This window comes from Podarcis muralis, chromosome 7 (assembly GCF_964188315.1).
Source record: "Podarcis muralis chromosome 7, rPodMur119.hap1.1, whole genome shotgun sequence".
Lineage (NCBI taxonomy): Eukaryota > Metazoa > Chordata > Lepidosauria > Squamata > Lacertidae > Podarcis > Podarcis muralis.
In genome coordinates, this window is record NC_135661.1 from 71551340 (window position 1) to 71568718 (window position 17379).

Sequence of the window (17379 nt, forward strand, 5' to 3'; positions counted from 1 at the left end):
GCCTACTTCCGAGGAAGCCTTGCTGAACTCACTGCTAACGCATGTCAGTACTTAGAATAAACAATCTTGTTTCTCAGTAAATTTGCAGAGGATTCTTGTGCCGATGCAATCCTATGTACATTCACCTGGGAGCAAATTCCTCTGAGCACAGTGGAACTTGCCTCTCAAGGAGCATGCACAGAATTTCGTGCCAGAGATGCAATCCGGTGCACGTTGATCTGGAAGCAGGGCTCACTGCATACACCGACAGTTACCCCCAGGAAAATATGTTGTTGTTTGTTGTTGTTTAATTGTTTAGTCATGTCCGACTCTTCGTGACCCCATGGACCAGAGCACGCCAGGCACTCCTGTCTTCCACTGCCTCCTGCAGTTTGGTGAAGCTCATGTTGGTAGCTTGGAGAACACTGTCCAACCATCTCGTCCTCTGTCGTCACCTCCTACTTGTGCCCTCAATCTTTCCCAACATCAGGGTCTTTTCGAGGGAGTCTTCTCTTCTCATGAGGTGGCCAAAGTACTGGAGCCTCAGCTTCACGATCTGTCCTTCCAGTGAGCACTCAGGGCTGATTTCCTTCAGAATGGATAGGTTTGATCTTCTTGCAGTCCATGGGACTCTCAAGAGTCTCCTCCAGCACCATAATTCAAAAGCATCCATTCTTCGGTGATCAGCCTTCTTTATGGCCCAGCTCTCACTTCCATACATCACTAAAGGGAAAACTTTACGGACATTTGTTGGCAAGGTGATGTCTCTGCTTTTTAAGATGCTGTCTAGGTTTTGTCATCGCCTTTCTCCCAAGAAGCAGGCATCTTTTATATCATACGGATAATCGTGCTTTTGACCTGGAGAGGAGCCTTATAAAAAAATGCCTGGCAAGGCGCAGCTGAAGCCAAGGGCCGCCCGCATAATCTGTGGGGGCACCAGAAAAATAATGCACGAGCGGGGCGCAAAAGGGGCAATGTGTATTTCTGCATATTAACGGGTGCGGAAGCAGCTCCATGGGGCCCCCTATATCCGCCCTTGGACGTACAGTACATTCACTACAAAGGCGTCGTCCGCGGTTGCGGCCTGCCCCAAAGCAGCGACATCTCCGAGCCGCATCCCGTTGCCATGACGCCCAGCCTCCATTTTTTTTCAGGCCGCGCGCGTCTTGCTGGGCGGGGCGAGGAGGGGAACGCGACGCACGCGCAGAACCCGCCTAGGAAAGGGGAAGCCGAGGGCAGGTCGCGTCGCAGGCTGTCACTTGCGGGGCGGGTGCGCGCATTTCTTTCCCGCGCCTGCGCGGAGCAGGGGAAAAGAAGGCAGGGCCTTGTCCTTTGCGCGTGCGTCTTCGTGAAGGCGGCGGAAGCGGCGCTAGTCAGATTCGGCTGACCCTGACACAGATCCCGTGTTGTTTATCGTGTGTTTTCCCTTCTTTCGTTTTCTGTCCGGGTTTCAGGCTCGGCCATGTCGTACGGCCCGTTAGAGACGTACCGGCCCGGGGGGCTTCCGCCCCGGGACTTCAGCGCCATTATCCAGACCTGCAGCACCAATGTACAGCGCCTGGCACAATGCAGTGAGTGAAAACCGCTTCCTCCCCTTCCCCACACGACCCGCTGTGTCTTAAGTCTTGTCCCCTCAGGCCTCCTGAATTCTGTCCCCCGGCCGCCTAAACAATCTCTGTTACCGCCCCCCTGTCATGGGTTCCACCTCTCAACGCCGCCTTATCCTCCTCAGATTCGTCTTTTTTTCCCTTTTAAGATCCCGCCTTTCCGTTTACAATACGTTCAAGGCGGCTCACAGCTCCCTAAGGCAATTTTTCGACCTTCTGTAAACTTGATTCCTTTAGCTGCAGTGGCAGGCAGTTCCAAGGGCCCCCTTTTAGCGAACTTTAATCCGCAGGGACTGCCCGCTCTCTGCCCCGATGGTCTATTAAAGACAGTATTTAAAACCGATAGAAAGCCATTATAATCACTCACCCCCATGGCTTTCTCTTTTTTTTTTAAAGGCCCACTTTTCCCCCAATAGGTCCGTCCCCCCCCCCCTTATCTACACCCCCACACACACCCCTTTCCTTCGTGTTTCTGTCCTAAGGGTTCTTTTATTTATTTGGTTTGGTCTGCATCATAAAGTATTGCTTTCAAAAAACACAGTAGACCAACATAAACAAGAGGAAGCAAGATCTGTATTTATAAAAAAAGAAGAAGTTAAAGCCACAGGCAGTCTCATTATTCATATTCAGTATGAGTGGGAGAATTATTGCAAAGGGATGAGTCAATCTCTGCTCATTGCTACCTTGCCCATGCTTCACCTAATAGGTTCCTAACAATTCTAAATATCACTGAGGCCGCTTCACGTGTTCTTTGTTGACTAAAAGGCGATCACTTCATTGTAGTCAAGAGGTGTGACCTGCATATAGAATATAATGGCCCTGTGGTTATGTATTTCATTGTGTGTCTTAATTCTGCCAAACCATTGACATCTCTTCTGGTTTCCCTATGTGTACATGTAGCAAAATACACTTGCATGTGATCACTGCGTAACAGTCTCTATATATTGTTTCCAGCTACACAAAAGTGCTTTTGAGGAAGGCAAGAACAGTCTCTGAAATTGTCTTGAGTCTAGTTAGTAAGGGCCCATCCAACCTTATCTTAATATGGAATATGTACCATTTAATTCCCCCTCATCTATACAATCATCACCAGAGAGAGCTGCTGTCCCAAACTTTTTCCTTCCTAAATCTGAAGTTTCCCTGTCTTTCAAAAATCCAAAAAGGACATATGCTTCCTTTTAAAAGTGCCCCTGTCAGCTTGGGGCATCTTTGGTTCTCTCTCTCTTTTTTTTTTTTAATATGAAGCAACTTCTTCAGAGGTGGGGTTGCTTGAAACAGCATATAGTGGAAAACAGGGAGAATGGATGCCAAAACTCTGGGTTAAAATCACATCAGAATATAAACTGTTCAAGTATAGATTGTAAGAGGACAAAGCCCTTATGTAAAACGAGGATTTTGTGGGCAAATCGGGATGGGCCCTAAGAGACCTATTTGCCATGTTGTTTCTTTGACTTTTATTTATGCCTAGAGCTCACCCAGTCTTAAGTCTGACAACAGTGCCTAGAAAATATACATAGATCCCATTCTCCTGCTCCCATTTAGAAACCCTACAGAAGGAAGGAAGGACAGACTTCTTGAGCTTTGAAAGACTTTCCAATTTTTATGTATAAATTAACGTCTGAAGTGGAAATGTAGAGAGGAGCACAGCTACAGTCATACCTCAGGTTACAGCTGCTTCAGGTTGCGTTTTTCAGGTTGCGGACTACCGAAACCCGGAAGTACTGGAACGGGTTACTTCCGGGTTTAGGCAGTCGCGCATGCGCAGAAGCGCTAAATCACGCTTTGCGCGTGCACAGAAGCGCCAAATCGCAGCCCGTGTGTGCGCAGATGCGGGTTGCGAATGTGCATCCCGCACGGATCACATTTGCAACCCAAGCGTCCACTGTACTACTTTTGTGGCTGGGAAAAAATAATCTTGCAGCTCCCACTCTACTGCACTGCACCCTTTCCACTAGTCCTGATCTTAGATGCTGTGGCGCTAAATAAGGGCGGGGGGGGGGGGAGTAGACAATTTGCATAAGCAGTTAGTTTCAAGAATTAGCTACCTTTAGTAACATTTGCGTCTGCTTTGATATTGGTATGTATATATATAGAACAATCTCCAGAGGTTACATTTTGCCTCTGTAGTTCATTACTGGGAGCATGAGAAGTATGCTAGAAAAAAACCAAGTGCCCTTTCCCCAGATGCATCCCATGTTTTATTTTTTAATATTGTAAACCACTCTGATTTTTTAATATAAATAATGGTGTATAAATATTTTAGTAAATAAATTATTTGTTACATATGTTTCTCATCTTTCTATCAAAAAATGCCCGAAGCAGCTATTACCAAGGCACACAAAAACAAAGCAATATATCACAATAAAACTATATAAGATCAGGTTAAGGTGTTCAGTGTGAGGCAGAAAAGGTCCTCCTTTCCTTCCACTCTGCAGTTTTAATCTGAAATCTTAGGCACAGTATTGCGCCCAGAACTCAGAAACTACTCGTGCTAATGAAATTCCCTGGTGCAAAATGTGCCTAGAACAATGGGAGTTTCAAACACTGGGTGGCTCCATTTGGGGTCAAACAGCCAGGGGGACAAAACTGAACCCTGTAGGAAACCACAGGTCAACTTCTACGGCATTGAGCAACAATTGCCTGATGCTGTTCCCAGGAAACAGTCCCGGTACTAGGAGCCGACACACTGTAACATGGTATTGTCTACTTCCCACTCACCGAATCACTCAAGGGGTTTACTTTGGTTGATGGTATCAAAAGCTGCTGAGAGTAAGAGAACCAGCGGGGTTGCCATCCTCCTGCCCTTCTGCCACCTAGGTGTCCAGTGCACTTTAGGTGTTATACCTGGACTTGAAGCTGGACTGAAATTGGCCTAGATAATCCACATCTTCTGAGCAGACTTGTAGCTGAACTGCAGCCACACTCTGAAGCTAATTGATTAGGAAGCTGTGGCCCAGTTTGCACATAATGCTAAACTGTGGTTTGATGAGCCTCTGTGAGCACAAAGTGTTTGGCTTGCATGCTTCCCATCCCATGTAGCCATAAGATGGGGAGCAGCAGCATGCGAGTATGACACTTTCTTGGGTTCATAGAGATTTGTCCACCTAACACTAAACCAGGATTTAGTGTTATTCTGAAACACAGTCAAATGTGCATGCTCTGCCAGACTAATATTCAAGACAACTGTTCTTTGATTCTGCACAAGTAATTCACAATTGCAATATTTTTGATATTTTCGGGCTTTATTTAAGCATTGTTACAGACTAGCTTGATCTCATCATGTTCGCAACCTAGCACAAGCAAGTCGTGAGTGTTAGGACTATATATACTGTATTTGCTTATAACTCTCAGAAGGTGTTTATTATGTCTGATTTAATTATCTGTTCTGTGGTTTACTGACATAAGGCCAAAATAAGCATCAACCTGGGACTGAACAGTTTTGAAATGTGAATGCAGAATAGTTCTCTTCCTGTCTCTGTCTTTGAACCTGTCTCTACCTCAGCTCAAATCGTCTTTCAAAAAGTTGCTAATTTGTACAAGAAAAAAAGGAAGGAAGTCACTGAAATATATATTAATATTAAGTTCCAAAGAAAGACTTCCTGCCCATTCCTGTGGAATTTTACAAGAAGTCAGTTCCATTGAATTCAGTGGGATATGATTTATTAATCTGATGCTCTCTAGTTATTTGGGTCTACAACCCCGATTGGCCATGTTGGCTGAACATGGTTGTTGGCTGTTATGTGGGGCTGATATGAGTTGTTCCACAAGGTATTTAGAGAGCACTAGGTCAGTGAAGGCTACAATAGGACTCCCAAGTAAGTGTGTCTGTGTGCTTCTCCCCTACCTACCTCCCTTTTTATTTTAGATTTAACCTTTGCACTGTCACTTACTTGCTTTATTGCTGCTTTGTACTTTGTCACTTATTGCCGACAGATGTAGTGATTTCAGAAGTAGTTTTTTAATCGATTGAAGTTTTCTTCCAGTACTCTCTACAGTCATAACAATATTTTTTTTAATTAATTCATTGAAAGACAACTTTGTGTTGCCCCATAGAATGTCTCCTTCTGAAAATAGTGAAATCGCCTTTAAATTCCTTTCAAAGCTTTAGGCTAAACACACCACTGAAATGGATGCAACCTATCCTTAAGTAATTATAGTTAGGATCAGGCTATGGTTTGAGCAATTTTTTTTCCCCTGGCAATACCTCCTTAGAGAACTTTTATGCTCAATGATAACGCACAATCAACTTTGCTTCCACAGCTTCTCAGATAAAGAACTTGATGAGTCAGCTGGGAACTAAGCAGGACTCCAGCAAACTGCAGGAAAACCTGTACGTATGACCTGAGCAGTTCTTAAAGTGCACATTATAATGGCAAACCCAAATACTTGGATAAATTTTGAATATCCTGCATGGGCAGTAGAATGTGGTTGGTTGAAGAGATGATGCTACTTCAGTCTGCAAGGGGAGGCATAGCATTTTTTAATACTCTCTCCTGCTCAAGTATCCCACGAAATAAAATAGCTATAGTATTTGAAGGAGAGGGGTTCTAGCCCAGACTGCTGCCTGTTGCGCTAGTACACTACTTTGGGTAAGTTCATATAGGGCAGGGATGGGGAATCTACAGATGCTGTTGGACTCTTTAGTCCCATCAGCTTCTGCCAGCATGGCTAATGTAGCAGAACATTCATGAATGTTATTCTCCACCTGCAGTCTAAAAAACTGCCCATTCTACATCAAGACTTCCCCATCTCATGTGGCTGCATCTGTAGGCCATTGTACACAGTAACAAATTGCTGTACAACTTGTTAATACCAAAGAGACTAGAAATGCTTATACAGAAGGAATGTCTATTCACTTCTGGGGGAAATGAAATTTAGTATTGGGAGGCACCCAACAAGAATTGTGTGGCTGTCCTAAATTGCTGCATAACCGAGTGAATGAAAAATTAGATTTGTGGGTAGCATAGTTCCTGTTTATGTGCTCAAGATTCCGTTTTGAAGCGTCTAGAAATCAAAGCTGAAGAATGCATTCTTTTTTCATAGACAGCAGTTGCAGAACACAGCAAACCGGCTTGCCAAAGAGACTAATGAATACCTGAAGGAGCTGGGCTCCCTGCCGCTCCCCTTATCTGCATCGGAACAGGTATGTGAGTCTTCTGTGCTGTGATAGATTTGGAAGGAAAGCTTATTTCTTGATAATGGCGATATTAGTGATGTTTTTAATGGAATACCAACATCATTGTTTTGATGGGATGTGTAGGATACTGTGAAAAGGTGAGTGAGGTCCATTTAGAGCAGGGATGGTGAACCTGTGGACCACAGCCACCAGCATAGGCAACAGTCAGGAATGATGGAGATTGTAATGCACCAACATGGGGAGCCCACAGGTTTCCCATCCCTAATTTAAAGGCTGAACTCTTTATATCTGCAATTTACTGGCACATGGTGGTTTTTCCATTGGAATGTAATTAGTATTCTGGGGAAGAGGGTTAATCCCTCATTTCCATCTGCTGTAGTGAGTGAGGAAACAACAGATGGTTGAAGGCAAGGGAATCTTTCAGTATCTGCTAGTGCATGAAATGGATGTAAACACTCAATTTTAGGACTCTAAATGCTAGTCTAAAGCTGAATGTTATCTAGGCCAGTTCTTTTCCCTTCCCAGGCTGCTAATGCTCATATATCGAGCCATAAATGCAGACTGGTATTTGCCTACAGCAGATATGAGATGCTCTGGGTATCTAATAACAAGCAAGATCTGCTGCTCTCCTCAACACCTGACAAGCAGATGAGGTGACTAGCTGTGGGCAAGACACAGTGCAGAGAAGTGTTTGAAATGATAATAGGAAGATTCAGCACATGGGCTAACACTAATACTAAAGTTAAGAGGCCAGCTTTTAAGACTGCTTGTGTATTGCCTGTGTACCTCTGCTTGTGTGTAACAAGGCTTTATCCACTTCTGTATTATTTTGCTTTGCAAACCACGGAGGAAGGGAGGAAGAGGTTAAATGGGGGGGGGGAATCACTTCTCCTTAACTATGACCTATTGATGAACTTCCCCATGTCATATCAAATGGGAGCACAGCTGAAAGTGAGGGGCTTCTATTTCAGTGTGTAATGCCAATAAACAATAAGAGAAATTATTGCCCAAGTAGCATTGCGATGATAGCCAGCTGAAACTCCTTTTTCACTTCCCTGCCCCATTCCTGCCTACAGCTTCTGTAGAACCTTCTTAAGTAGTTTGCCTTTTTGCTCACTGCTACACCAGCAAACAAAAGACAAGTTGTCTATGGAGCTGCAAAAAAAAGTTAAATAAATATGTATCCCACTAACTTCAAAGGAAAATGGAATGGAGGCTGGGCAAAGGAACCCAAGCCCTTGATGTGCTGTGCTGGAGGGGGTTTGGATGGAGCGGAGGTCTCCTTCCACCCAGCCCTGCTGGGCTTCACCAGCTTTGTCTAGGGGAGAAGCTCCAACATCAGCAAGGGAGTTCTACTGGTGAGGAGCACCTCAATGCACCCATCTGCCCAAACATTAGACCAGAGCTATTGAGCTGGTATGAGCAATTGGGCTGATCAAGCATAGCCAGAGGTTAGGATTGTAGCCTTAATCCACTTTGCTCAGTTGCATTTCTGTTGTCAGATACCTATAAACTACAGTATAGACCCAGAAACATGTACTGGAAATGCTGTGGTTTGTGTGTCTCCTCCCTCACAGTTTGTGAAGCTGTACTTTGATCTGTGGAACAAGGTGTTATTTCCACCTTGGAAATCCTGTTGGATTACTGTTACAAATAGAATCCATAAAAGGTAGAAATAAGCTGTATACATTTTCTTTGTTATTGGATGCTCCTTTTTGCTGTTCTACACAATAAGCCATGGACATAATTTGTGTTTTCTAGCGCCAGCAGAAACTTCAGAAGGAACGTTTAATGAATGACTTTTCCGCAGCCTTAAATAACTTTCAAGCAGTGCAAAGAAGAGTGTCTGAAAAAGAAAAGGAGACTGTTGCCCGGGCAAGAGCTGGTTCTCGTCTCTCTGTAAGTTTGTCAGCCAAACCTCTCCTAAAGAAAAAGGTTGTTACAGGCTCCTTTCAAATGTTTTTTAAAAGCATTTAAATGTTTTGCATTATATCCTGTAAACATGAGAGTTCTTGACCCTGGTTTTCGCTAGGTTCATAACAGATCCTATACTCTGCCTATTCTGTGAGGCTGAGATTACTCTTTCAGCAAACACAGTACCAAAATATAGTTGAAGTGTGTTCAGAATACACCATGATTCCCACTTGGAGGCAGTACATACATACCACCACCACCACCAACAACAACAACAACAACATAACCCCCTGCCACAAACACATTTTAAAGGTCAGAGATCATACCTTGGTAGGTCATCCTACCAAGAACAGACCTCTGATGCGTTGTATTGATCTCGGGAGCCTACCAGGGTAAGTGCTTTGCTGAGAGGCAGTTACTTCCTGGGACTATGACTCAAAGCCATCCCTTGGACCACAGTAATTAGGCGAATTCTCCTATCTGTATATTTTAATGTTGAGTAAGGTTCCCGCTCCCACTAAAACTCTTCCAAAACACTGCATTAAAATGGTTTCTCCCCTGCATTGGGGAGTTTGTCCCTCCTTCAGCATTGAGGTCAGCATTGGCCAAGTTGGGTGAGTAGATAGGAGTCTGACTAATTCCCATATTTAAGGACAGGAAGCAATACTCCTAGTCATGTGAGTAGTGACCCTGGATTGCATATGTTTCCCTTGCACACACTTGTGGCACACACAGGATTAAGAGGATTAATTCTAGTGAGTGATCATGCCATGCAACAGAGGGCTTGACTGATGAGATCATTAACCCTTCCTATTTGTTTTGCTCTGTTCAAGTTATTGGTGGTTTTTTTAGAAACAAAAAACACCCAACTTCCTGTACTGTGTTGGTTTATTAGCCACCTTGGAAGCTTAGTTTGAAAGGCAACCTTAAAATCTTTTACTTAAAAATAAGTTATCTTCTCTTGACTATCACAAAGCCTTTTAATCTATCGTTCTTTGTCATGCCCATTGAAATCAGCAGGACATGAAGACAATACTGATAGTGATCAGACATTATAATGCTTCAGTGTTTCATCACATCCTCCAGCCTACTTAGTACAAACCTTACCTTGTTGACTGATGAGAACTAAATTGTTTTTTCCAGGGAGATGACAGGTCCAGGGAAGAACAGTTGGTCTCATTTGACAGGTAATGTTTCCTTCTTTAAAGTGACAAATCATTTTCATCTCTTCAAATGCAATCATATCTCTTAATCATATCTCTTGACTTGGGGGGGAATGGGTGGGGAACGGGGGGGGGGGGGGGACAGGCATTGGTAAATTAACAATGTGTTCCAATAGTACATAAGCTTCTTTCTCTTGAATCAGAACAAAAATGGCCCATTTCAGATGTCAGGCCGGTGTGCTCCCTTGATATGCTCTCTGATTCCCTCACTTACTTCCCAGTTTGCATCAATGACGGCCAAGACCTGAACCATGGTCTGTATCCAGACTTTGGAAATTGAGTTTGAACCATGGCTTGAATTCTGGCTTAGAAGCAAACTGGTTTGTGGGCACTTGTTTGCGGCATCTGGTTTGAGCAAGTAATTGTTAACGCAAACCAGGAAGAGAGAGAGGTAATTTGGGAGGGTTAGGAGGGAGCATGCCAGTCTTGGACAAAGCTCTGATTGTCAAACTATGACTGAGCTGTAACATCTCAGTCAGACCTGTTGCACTTAAGTATAAATACAGATCCTGGCTTTTACCAACATTATTTTTACATTTGACTGTTGGGGGCAGAGTTGCAAAAAAAACTCTGACTATGTCATAGGACATTTCAGATTATTTTCTTGGTACTTTCAGTCCCAATGAACTATTAGCATGCATACGGTTGCCAGTTTGTGTTTTAATTCACTTTAGGATGATGTCTACAAGCTTTTGAAACCTAGGTGACAAAAATACATCAATACCTATAAAATACCTATAAAAACAGCTTCAGATTTTTCTGGAGTAGTAGACTCATGATCTGAGCATAGGAATTTTCATTGGAGAAACAGGATAAAACAGACAAATATTTTTGCAATAAATTGTGAAATAGGTAAGTGATTCATTATTTGGAGAGCACTCTCCCTCCTTTAATACAAATCAGGCATTTAGGTGAAAATCCAAGTGAGTATTCAGTAATAGTTGGAATAGCACACTGTAATGTAGCATTCTCCCTGCAGCAATGAAGAGTGGAATCAGATGCAGTCTCAAGAGGAAGACGTAGCAATAACAGAACAAGATCTTGAACTAATTAAGGAGAGAGAAACTGCCATTAGGCAGTTGGAGGTGAGTGGATTAGGATTTGAACCAGATGCAAAGTTTTTAAAATTGCTTTGTTGTATTTAAATAGGTCCAAGTGAGAAAACTTTTAGGTTCTTCTGAGCCACACTGGTCCCTTCTGTATTTTCTTTAATTGCATACTGGGATACGCTGTAACTCAGCAGTGGGGAACCTCTGACCCACAGGAATCTTGACCTGCCAGGGGGTAAAATTTGGCTCATGAGGCCATTTTTTTGGAAACCATGCCCACATGCCAATCATTGGATATGCGGGGTGGTGGTGTTTGATTCTGCATTAACTGTATGCCCCAGTACCCTGTTGGGAATGGGTGAATACAACCAAAGCAGAAGAGTTCCATGCTGCTTTTTGAACCTCTGAAAGCTACAGGTTTAAAGAGCAGTTGGGTGGGGTGGGGTTTGAAAGTCCCACACTGCTTTTCAAACAACCCTTTACTGCACTTTGAAGTCCTGACAGATGGGGCAAAGTATCTGTAAAGTACAGTATCCATTCAGCTGAGCTACCCCCTGGGAAGCTGTCAAGTCTCAACCTTTTTTTCACCAGTATACAGTATTGCCTTGTAGAAATAATTATCACAAATTTATCACACACCCCTAGAATATACACAATCAAAGATTGGGGTAAGTGTTCAGAAAGCATAGACTGTGACTCTCTTGAAGTTGCTGAAAGGGAGGAGTGAAGGATGTGGCTATCCCAGGCTGGAAACAAACGTAGGAGCTACTAGGAAAAGAAAGGAGATCTGCTTGAAGGAGGTATAAGCAGGTCAGGTGGGCAAGAAGCCGCATTTTGGAATATAGGATCCAGACAGATGGAGCCAATGATGTTTCTTTGGTGTTGAATGGGGGATAAGTTGTAGAAACTCATCCAAGTTTTGAAGACAGAGACCTCTTCATAAATTCTGGGAAATGTGGTTGTAAATGTTTCATTTCAAAGGGATGTGAGGACTTGGATCCAAAAATAAAAATGTAATTTTTATTTTTGGCATTTTTATACCACCCTTTTAACTATGTCATCTCAAAGGCTTGTAAATAATACTAAGACAGTTTCCCAGGGGTCACTTTTCAGGGGATCAAACTATTATAGCAGAAAAGTGGGCAGGAAAGCCTCATCATGTGGGTGTTGTTATTTAGATCTAAACCATAGTAGAGTGGATGTCCATTTGTGTTACTTTTTCAAATGGGTTCTGTAAACATGCAGTTTGGAGAGAGTAACTCTTCATGACCTTCTTCCTTTCAGGCAGATATCCTGGATGTGAACCAGATATTTAAAGATTTGGCTATGATGATCCATGATCAGGGAGACATGATTGGTAAGATGATACCTGTGTTTGCTATGACAGTTCCCCTCCAAATTGCTGATTGTGCAACTTTTTATGGATGCTTATGGTTATATGTTCAGCCTAGGGTGTGTTACTAGCTGAGAATTCATATTGGAGATCTTTGAAACAAATTGAGTGTTCTTTGTGCCAGGCAGTGTGCTCTAAATATATCATTTGACTTGACCTATTGTATATAAGCTGTCGCTGAGAGGATCAGTAGTAGAAACTGACTTGGCTTCTTTTGAGTTGATTTGATAATGCTGCAAGTGAAAGAAAATGTGTGGACACATTAGATACTTGCACAGGAGCATTCTCATTTTAAACTTTTTTTTTTAAATTGGGCAAAATAGAGGCATTTTTTACCACTTCAGAAGGTGGGGCCTAAAGTACTCGTTCACGCTATACCTTTTGAAAATGAGCTGGTAGTAGTTTGTCAGTGGTTTATGAGACACAGTATATCAGGGCTCACAGCACCTGTGATTTTTATGATAAAACAATTTTATATACTGACTAAACAGGCTTTATTTCAAAAAGTGAAAGCCTGGACACAAAAGTTGTTGGGGTTGCCATACATCCGTATTTTCCCGAAATTTCCCAAATTTCCACCTGGACACTGCTTCTGACTGCGGTATGTCCGGGAAATTCTGGACGTATGGAAACCCTAATTATAGCAATGTTAAGGGGTGGGAAAGCTGTGTTCCTTGGTCTTATTTCATGTGGGTAGAGGGAGAATAGAAAGGCGGGGAAGTTCAAAATGGTGCAAAAAAATTGAAAACAGATGGAGCAAATGGAAGGGTCGGGTGAGGAGTTCTCTGCCAGCATTGCCTCAGACCTCTGGCAAAGGTGACCATTCCCTGCCCTGCCAGCCCACCAGGCAAGCAGGAAGGGTGATGGGAAGAGAAGCAAGTGACCCCATCCAATTTAGTTAGCTAGTTTAGTTAGTTAATTGTATTTCATAAAATTCAGAGTTTCGCTCTGGCCCACCCACCACCACTCCATAGGTTACTCCTGCAGGAATGGAGCCCTCGACAGAACAAGATTCCCAATCACTGGTATACAGGCTGTTGTTGTTGTTATATATACAGGCTGTTGTAAGAGAATTGTACATCTGTGTGCGCTCTTCTTCCCTATAGATAGTATAGAAGCAAATGTAGAAAATGCAGAAGTGCACGTGGAAAGTGCCAATGACCAGTTACAAAGAGCCGCTTATTATCAGGTAACAATGTCTGCACAACCACTTTAAAAGGAAGGGAGGTGGGAGCGGAATCAGTCTTGCTATGTTTCTTCAGAAAAGAGAAAGCAAAGCCTCTTGAAACCGACGGATTGGATTCCAGCTAAGTTCTGTTCAGAGGAGACCCTTTGAAATTAATGGATCTAAGTTAGTCTTGCCCGTTGATTTCAGTGAGCTGGCTTTAATATTGGATACCACCCATGGTTCTTCTAAAACAAAAGGAAAATGGTATCTACATACTTCTCTTTTTCAATTCCTTGTAACACCTTGAAATTAAAACTCATGGAAAAATGCATAGCTTTTAATGTAGAGATTCTTCCCAGTGAATTTACCCTTTGCACAATCTAGAGGCAGTAAGCACAACTGAAGCCTATATATGAGGACCTGTAACAGAGTGGTGGAAAGCTAGAATTACCCATTGTTGAACCCAGGACCTTGTGTACACCAACATCTTACCCAATTGACTGTGTCCTTTCTTCTCTTGAATTTCTAACACATTCTATTTCTATCTCCCGGACTGTGTGGCACCATCTTAAAATATTAATGTTAAAGCTACATGAAAAGTGCAAATGATACATGGGCCAATGACATATTTATTACAGGTATTTATGTACCGCCCTTTAATAAAATTGTGTGTGTGGTTTACAATAATATTCAGTAATTAAAATGACAGAAATAACTATAAAAACAACTAAACTGTAAATCTCAAGTAGAATAAAACAAGGGGGGAAGCCCGCCATGAGACACTGAGTTTAAAATACTTAAGAAAATGATATCTTTGCTTGGCACTGGAGTTATGAAAGAGTAGTGTCTAGCAAGCACTTCATAACTGAAGCACCAACACTGAAAAGGCTCTGGTGGCCACTTACCTCATTTCAGAAAATTTCCCTATGTTAAAAATACAGAAGCAAAATAAGCCAATATCCCCACACCTATCAATAAAGCATTTTTTTATCTGACAGTCATGATTATTATATTGCTAGCAATTCAGAAATGTGCACAGAGCAGCCTATGCATGAACAGGCATTTTCATCGTTTTTCTGAACAGCAGCATTTATCATATGCTGAAACCTGCTGGTGTTTTTTAAACTGGGGAATTGGAAAGGACTTTCAATGCAGTATGGAGCCTTAATGAAAAGAGAAGGGGGAAAGCCCCACTTTGTGCACAAATCTACCTGGTTGCTTCTGTCAGTCAACACCACTAGCAATAAATTTGTACCTTCTATTGCTTCCTTTTAGGGACGCGGTACTTTAAATGGCAATTTGGCCACTGGGGACGCGGGTGGTGCTGTGGGTTAAACCACAGAGCCTAGGACTTGCCGATCAGAAGGTCGGCGGTTCGAATCCCCGCGACGGGGTGAGCTCCCGTTGCTAGGTCCCTGCTCCTGCCAACCTAGCAGTTCGAAAGCACTTCAAAGTGCAAGTAGATAAATAGGTACCGCTCCGGTGGGAAGGTAAACGGCGTTTCCATGTGCTGCTCTGGTTCGCCAGAAGCGGCTTAGTCATGCTGGTCACATGACCCGGAAGCTGTACGCCGGCTCCCTCGGCCAATAAAGCGAGATGAGCGCCGCAACCCCAGAGTCGGTCACGACTGGTTCTAATGGTCAGGGGTCCCTTTACCTTTTTATTGCTTCCTTTTAAATACATGTTAAATATTCAGCCTTGATTGTTTAAGCACTCTTTTGACAATTTCTGTTGTTGCCCTCTTCTTGTTGATATCTTATTCCTCTTTGGTTAAGTATTGCGTCCAAACACATCCCACCTTTCTATTGTACAAATATTAATGAGCTGAATGTTGTTTTCTTACCATCTTCCCAGTGTAAATGGATTTTTCCCTATTTGTTTTCTTTTAACAGAAGAAATCTCGTAAGAAGATCTGTATCCTGATTCTTGGTCTGTCTGTGGCTGTTCTAATCCTGGGACTCATTATTTGGCAGGCATCAAAATGAAGCCCTTACGTGGAACTGAATGAATTGTAGAGTTGTTGTTTTCCTCCCCAAAGGGAAAACAAGTAGACAAACCCTGTGGAATGAATTGATTGAGAGGAGATGAAACACAAACTGGTTTTCCTCTAGTAATTATAATATATAGAAACTAACATGAAGATAACTAGTTATTGGATTTAGTGAACCATGAAGACAGTATTTATCAGTTAATGTAAAATTATTTTATGTAATCAAACTTGTGGGGGTTTTTTTGTTTACTATACTATTGCTGTCCTGAATATAAAGTGTTGGAGAGTGTGATCGGTAACCTGTTAATTGACAACATACACTACAAATTTAACTTTTTAAAAATACATACTGCTTTTATAAGCGACTTGCATAGGAATAACTTCTGAGAACGCCAGAATCTCACTAACTAAGCAACTCTCCAATGAATTTGTTGCTGTGATCCAGAGATTTGCTTTAAGAGTGTGCGGTGAGCTGCAACTCTTTTTCAGTTCCTCTGCTGCCTTGTATACCACTTCTGAAACTTCCAGAAGTTGCTCTTCATTGCAGCATGGTAGTCTTGTGATTAAAAGTCCAGGCTACACAGTAGCCTTTGTTTTAAACTTCTCAAGAGAACTTTAAACATCTCCCATCTTTTTTAATGGTATACCATGAAAAATGTTTTGGTCACTTGCATTTGGAACCAAGAATGTACTCCGTGATTACTTTTCTGAGCTAGAGGTATTTGTACCTAGTATTCAGTAACAGGTTTTCTCCTTGATCCATTTTTGTGGTGACAGTGAATCATTTAGCAGTGTGTCCAAATGTATTGTTGCCTAATGAAGCTGTATTTGATGGTGGGCTGCTTTACTCTTGTCTTCCCAACTTGTACCTCTAAGCCCATATATTACACATTTGCAGCACGTAAAAAATACAGCACAGAGCCTGTAATGGGTAAAAAATGGAGGTGGCATAGAAAAATAGTTATACATTTTGTGAGCAACTATGGCAAATCTGTCTTTGCAAGAGAAGATTTTCACCTTTGCAGGCTAGGAGCGTTACTTATCTCCTTTGGCTGAGAGATCTGACCTAGACCTTTTCTCTGCTCTGAATTGCTGGGTAGAGCTCTTAGGTCTATTCCACTCCTGCAGGATAACTGATGTAAAAAAAGGCTGAAAAGTTGACTTGTTTATAGACTTGTAGCAATTTCTTGGGTAGAATTGTAAATCTTTTTACTGACACACTCACTATTTATTCTTTTTCACATTTTACTTATTGAAATTACTAAACTGTGAAAGTTGGCGCTGGAGAAGATTGATGCCCTCAGTTGCACATCTTTCTTTGCACTATTGCTCCATCATTCCATCCATTTAACTGTCAATAAACATTTTTTAAAAGTGTTTTGACATTGTGTATTTTCTTCAGCTCAGACCTAAATGCAAGGATCAAATCACTTTCAATGCCTGGAGAAAACAACTGTCTTTGGGTAAAGTCTTTGACATTCTGATAATTTATTATGCTGCTAGTTTTTGCTATACTTAACTCCTTTGGGAGGAAGTGCATAATATAATTTAATAAATTTTATAGTTAATGCTTCTGACATGAATTTGTGTCTGGAAGTTTGCATCATAATAAATTAGTTTTTAACACAAGTGACAGGAACTTCTGAAATGCTGTTCCTGATAAATATAGTGTATACCCCATTCTGTGAGGGGTTTTTTTAAAAAAAAGAAAAGTGAAAGTGGATAATATGCACAGGGTCATCAGCATTTGGGAACCAATGGATTAGAGCTAATAGTTTTATCAAAATCTTGCTCAGGAGATGCCAGTGTTACAAAAAGTTAGATAATTTAATACAATGACTGATAACGTGCATCACGACGCTTCTTCCCCTTTTATGTGTAATGTGCTTATACCATTTGTAATACAGTAAGAAATGAAT

The 17379-nt window shown here is 42.1% G+C and overlaps 1 protein-coding gene across 1 annotated transcript; it reads left to right on the forward strand.

Annotated features, from left to right (window-relative positions):
- Positions 1–1246: 1246 nt before the first annotated feature.
- On the forward strand, positions 1247–16837 carry STX12 (syntaxin 12). Its single transcript, XM_028742754.2, has 9 exons — positions 1247–1550; positions 5847–5916; positions 6630–6729; positions 8485–8622; positions 9781–9824; positions 10840–10945; positions 12194–12266; positions 13409–13491; positions 15363–16837. Exons 1-9 carry the CDS (start codon positions 1442–1444, stop codon positions 15453–15455), a joined length of 816 nt encoding a protein of 271 aa, XP_028598587.1. The 5' UTR covers positions 1247–1441; the 3' UTR covers positions 15456–16837.
- The last annotated feature ends 542 nt before the right edge of the window (positions 16838–17379 follow it).

Excerpts from the sequence above, each read along its gene's own strand:
- STX12 (XM_028742754.2), top strand. The coding sequence starts at position 1,442 with ATGTCGTACGGCCCGTTAGAGACGTACCGGCCCGGGGGGCTTCCGCCC. Across the intron at positions 1,551-5,846 it reads ACAGCGCCTGGCACAATGCA|CTTCTCAGATAAAGAACTTG; the intron begins GTGAGTGAAAAC and ends TTGCTTCCACAG. Across the intron at positions 6,730-8,484 it reads CCTTATCTGCATCGGAACAG|CGCCAGCAGAAACTTCAGAA; the intron begins GTATGTGAGTCT and ends TGTGTTTTCTAG.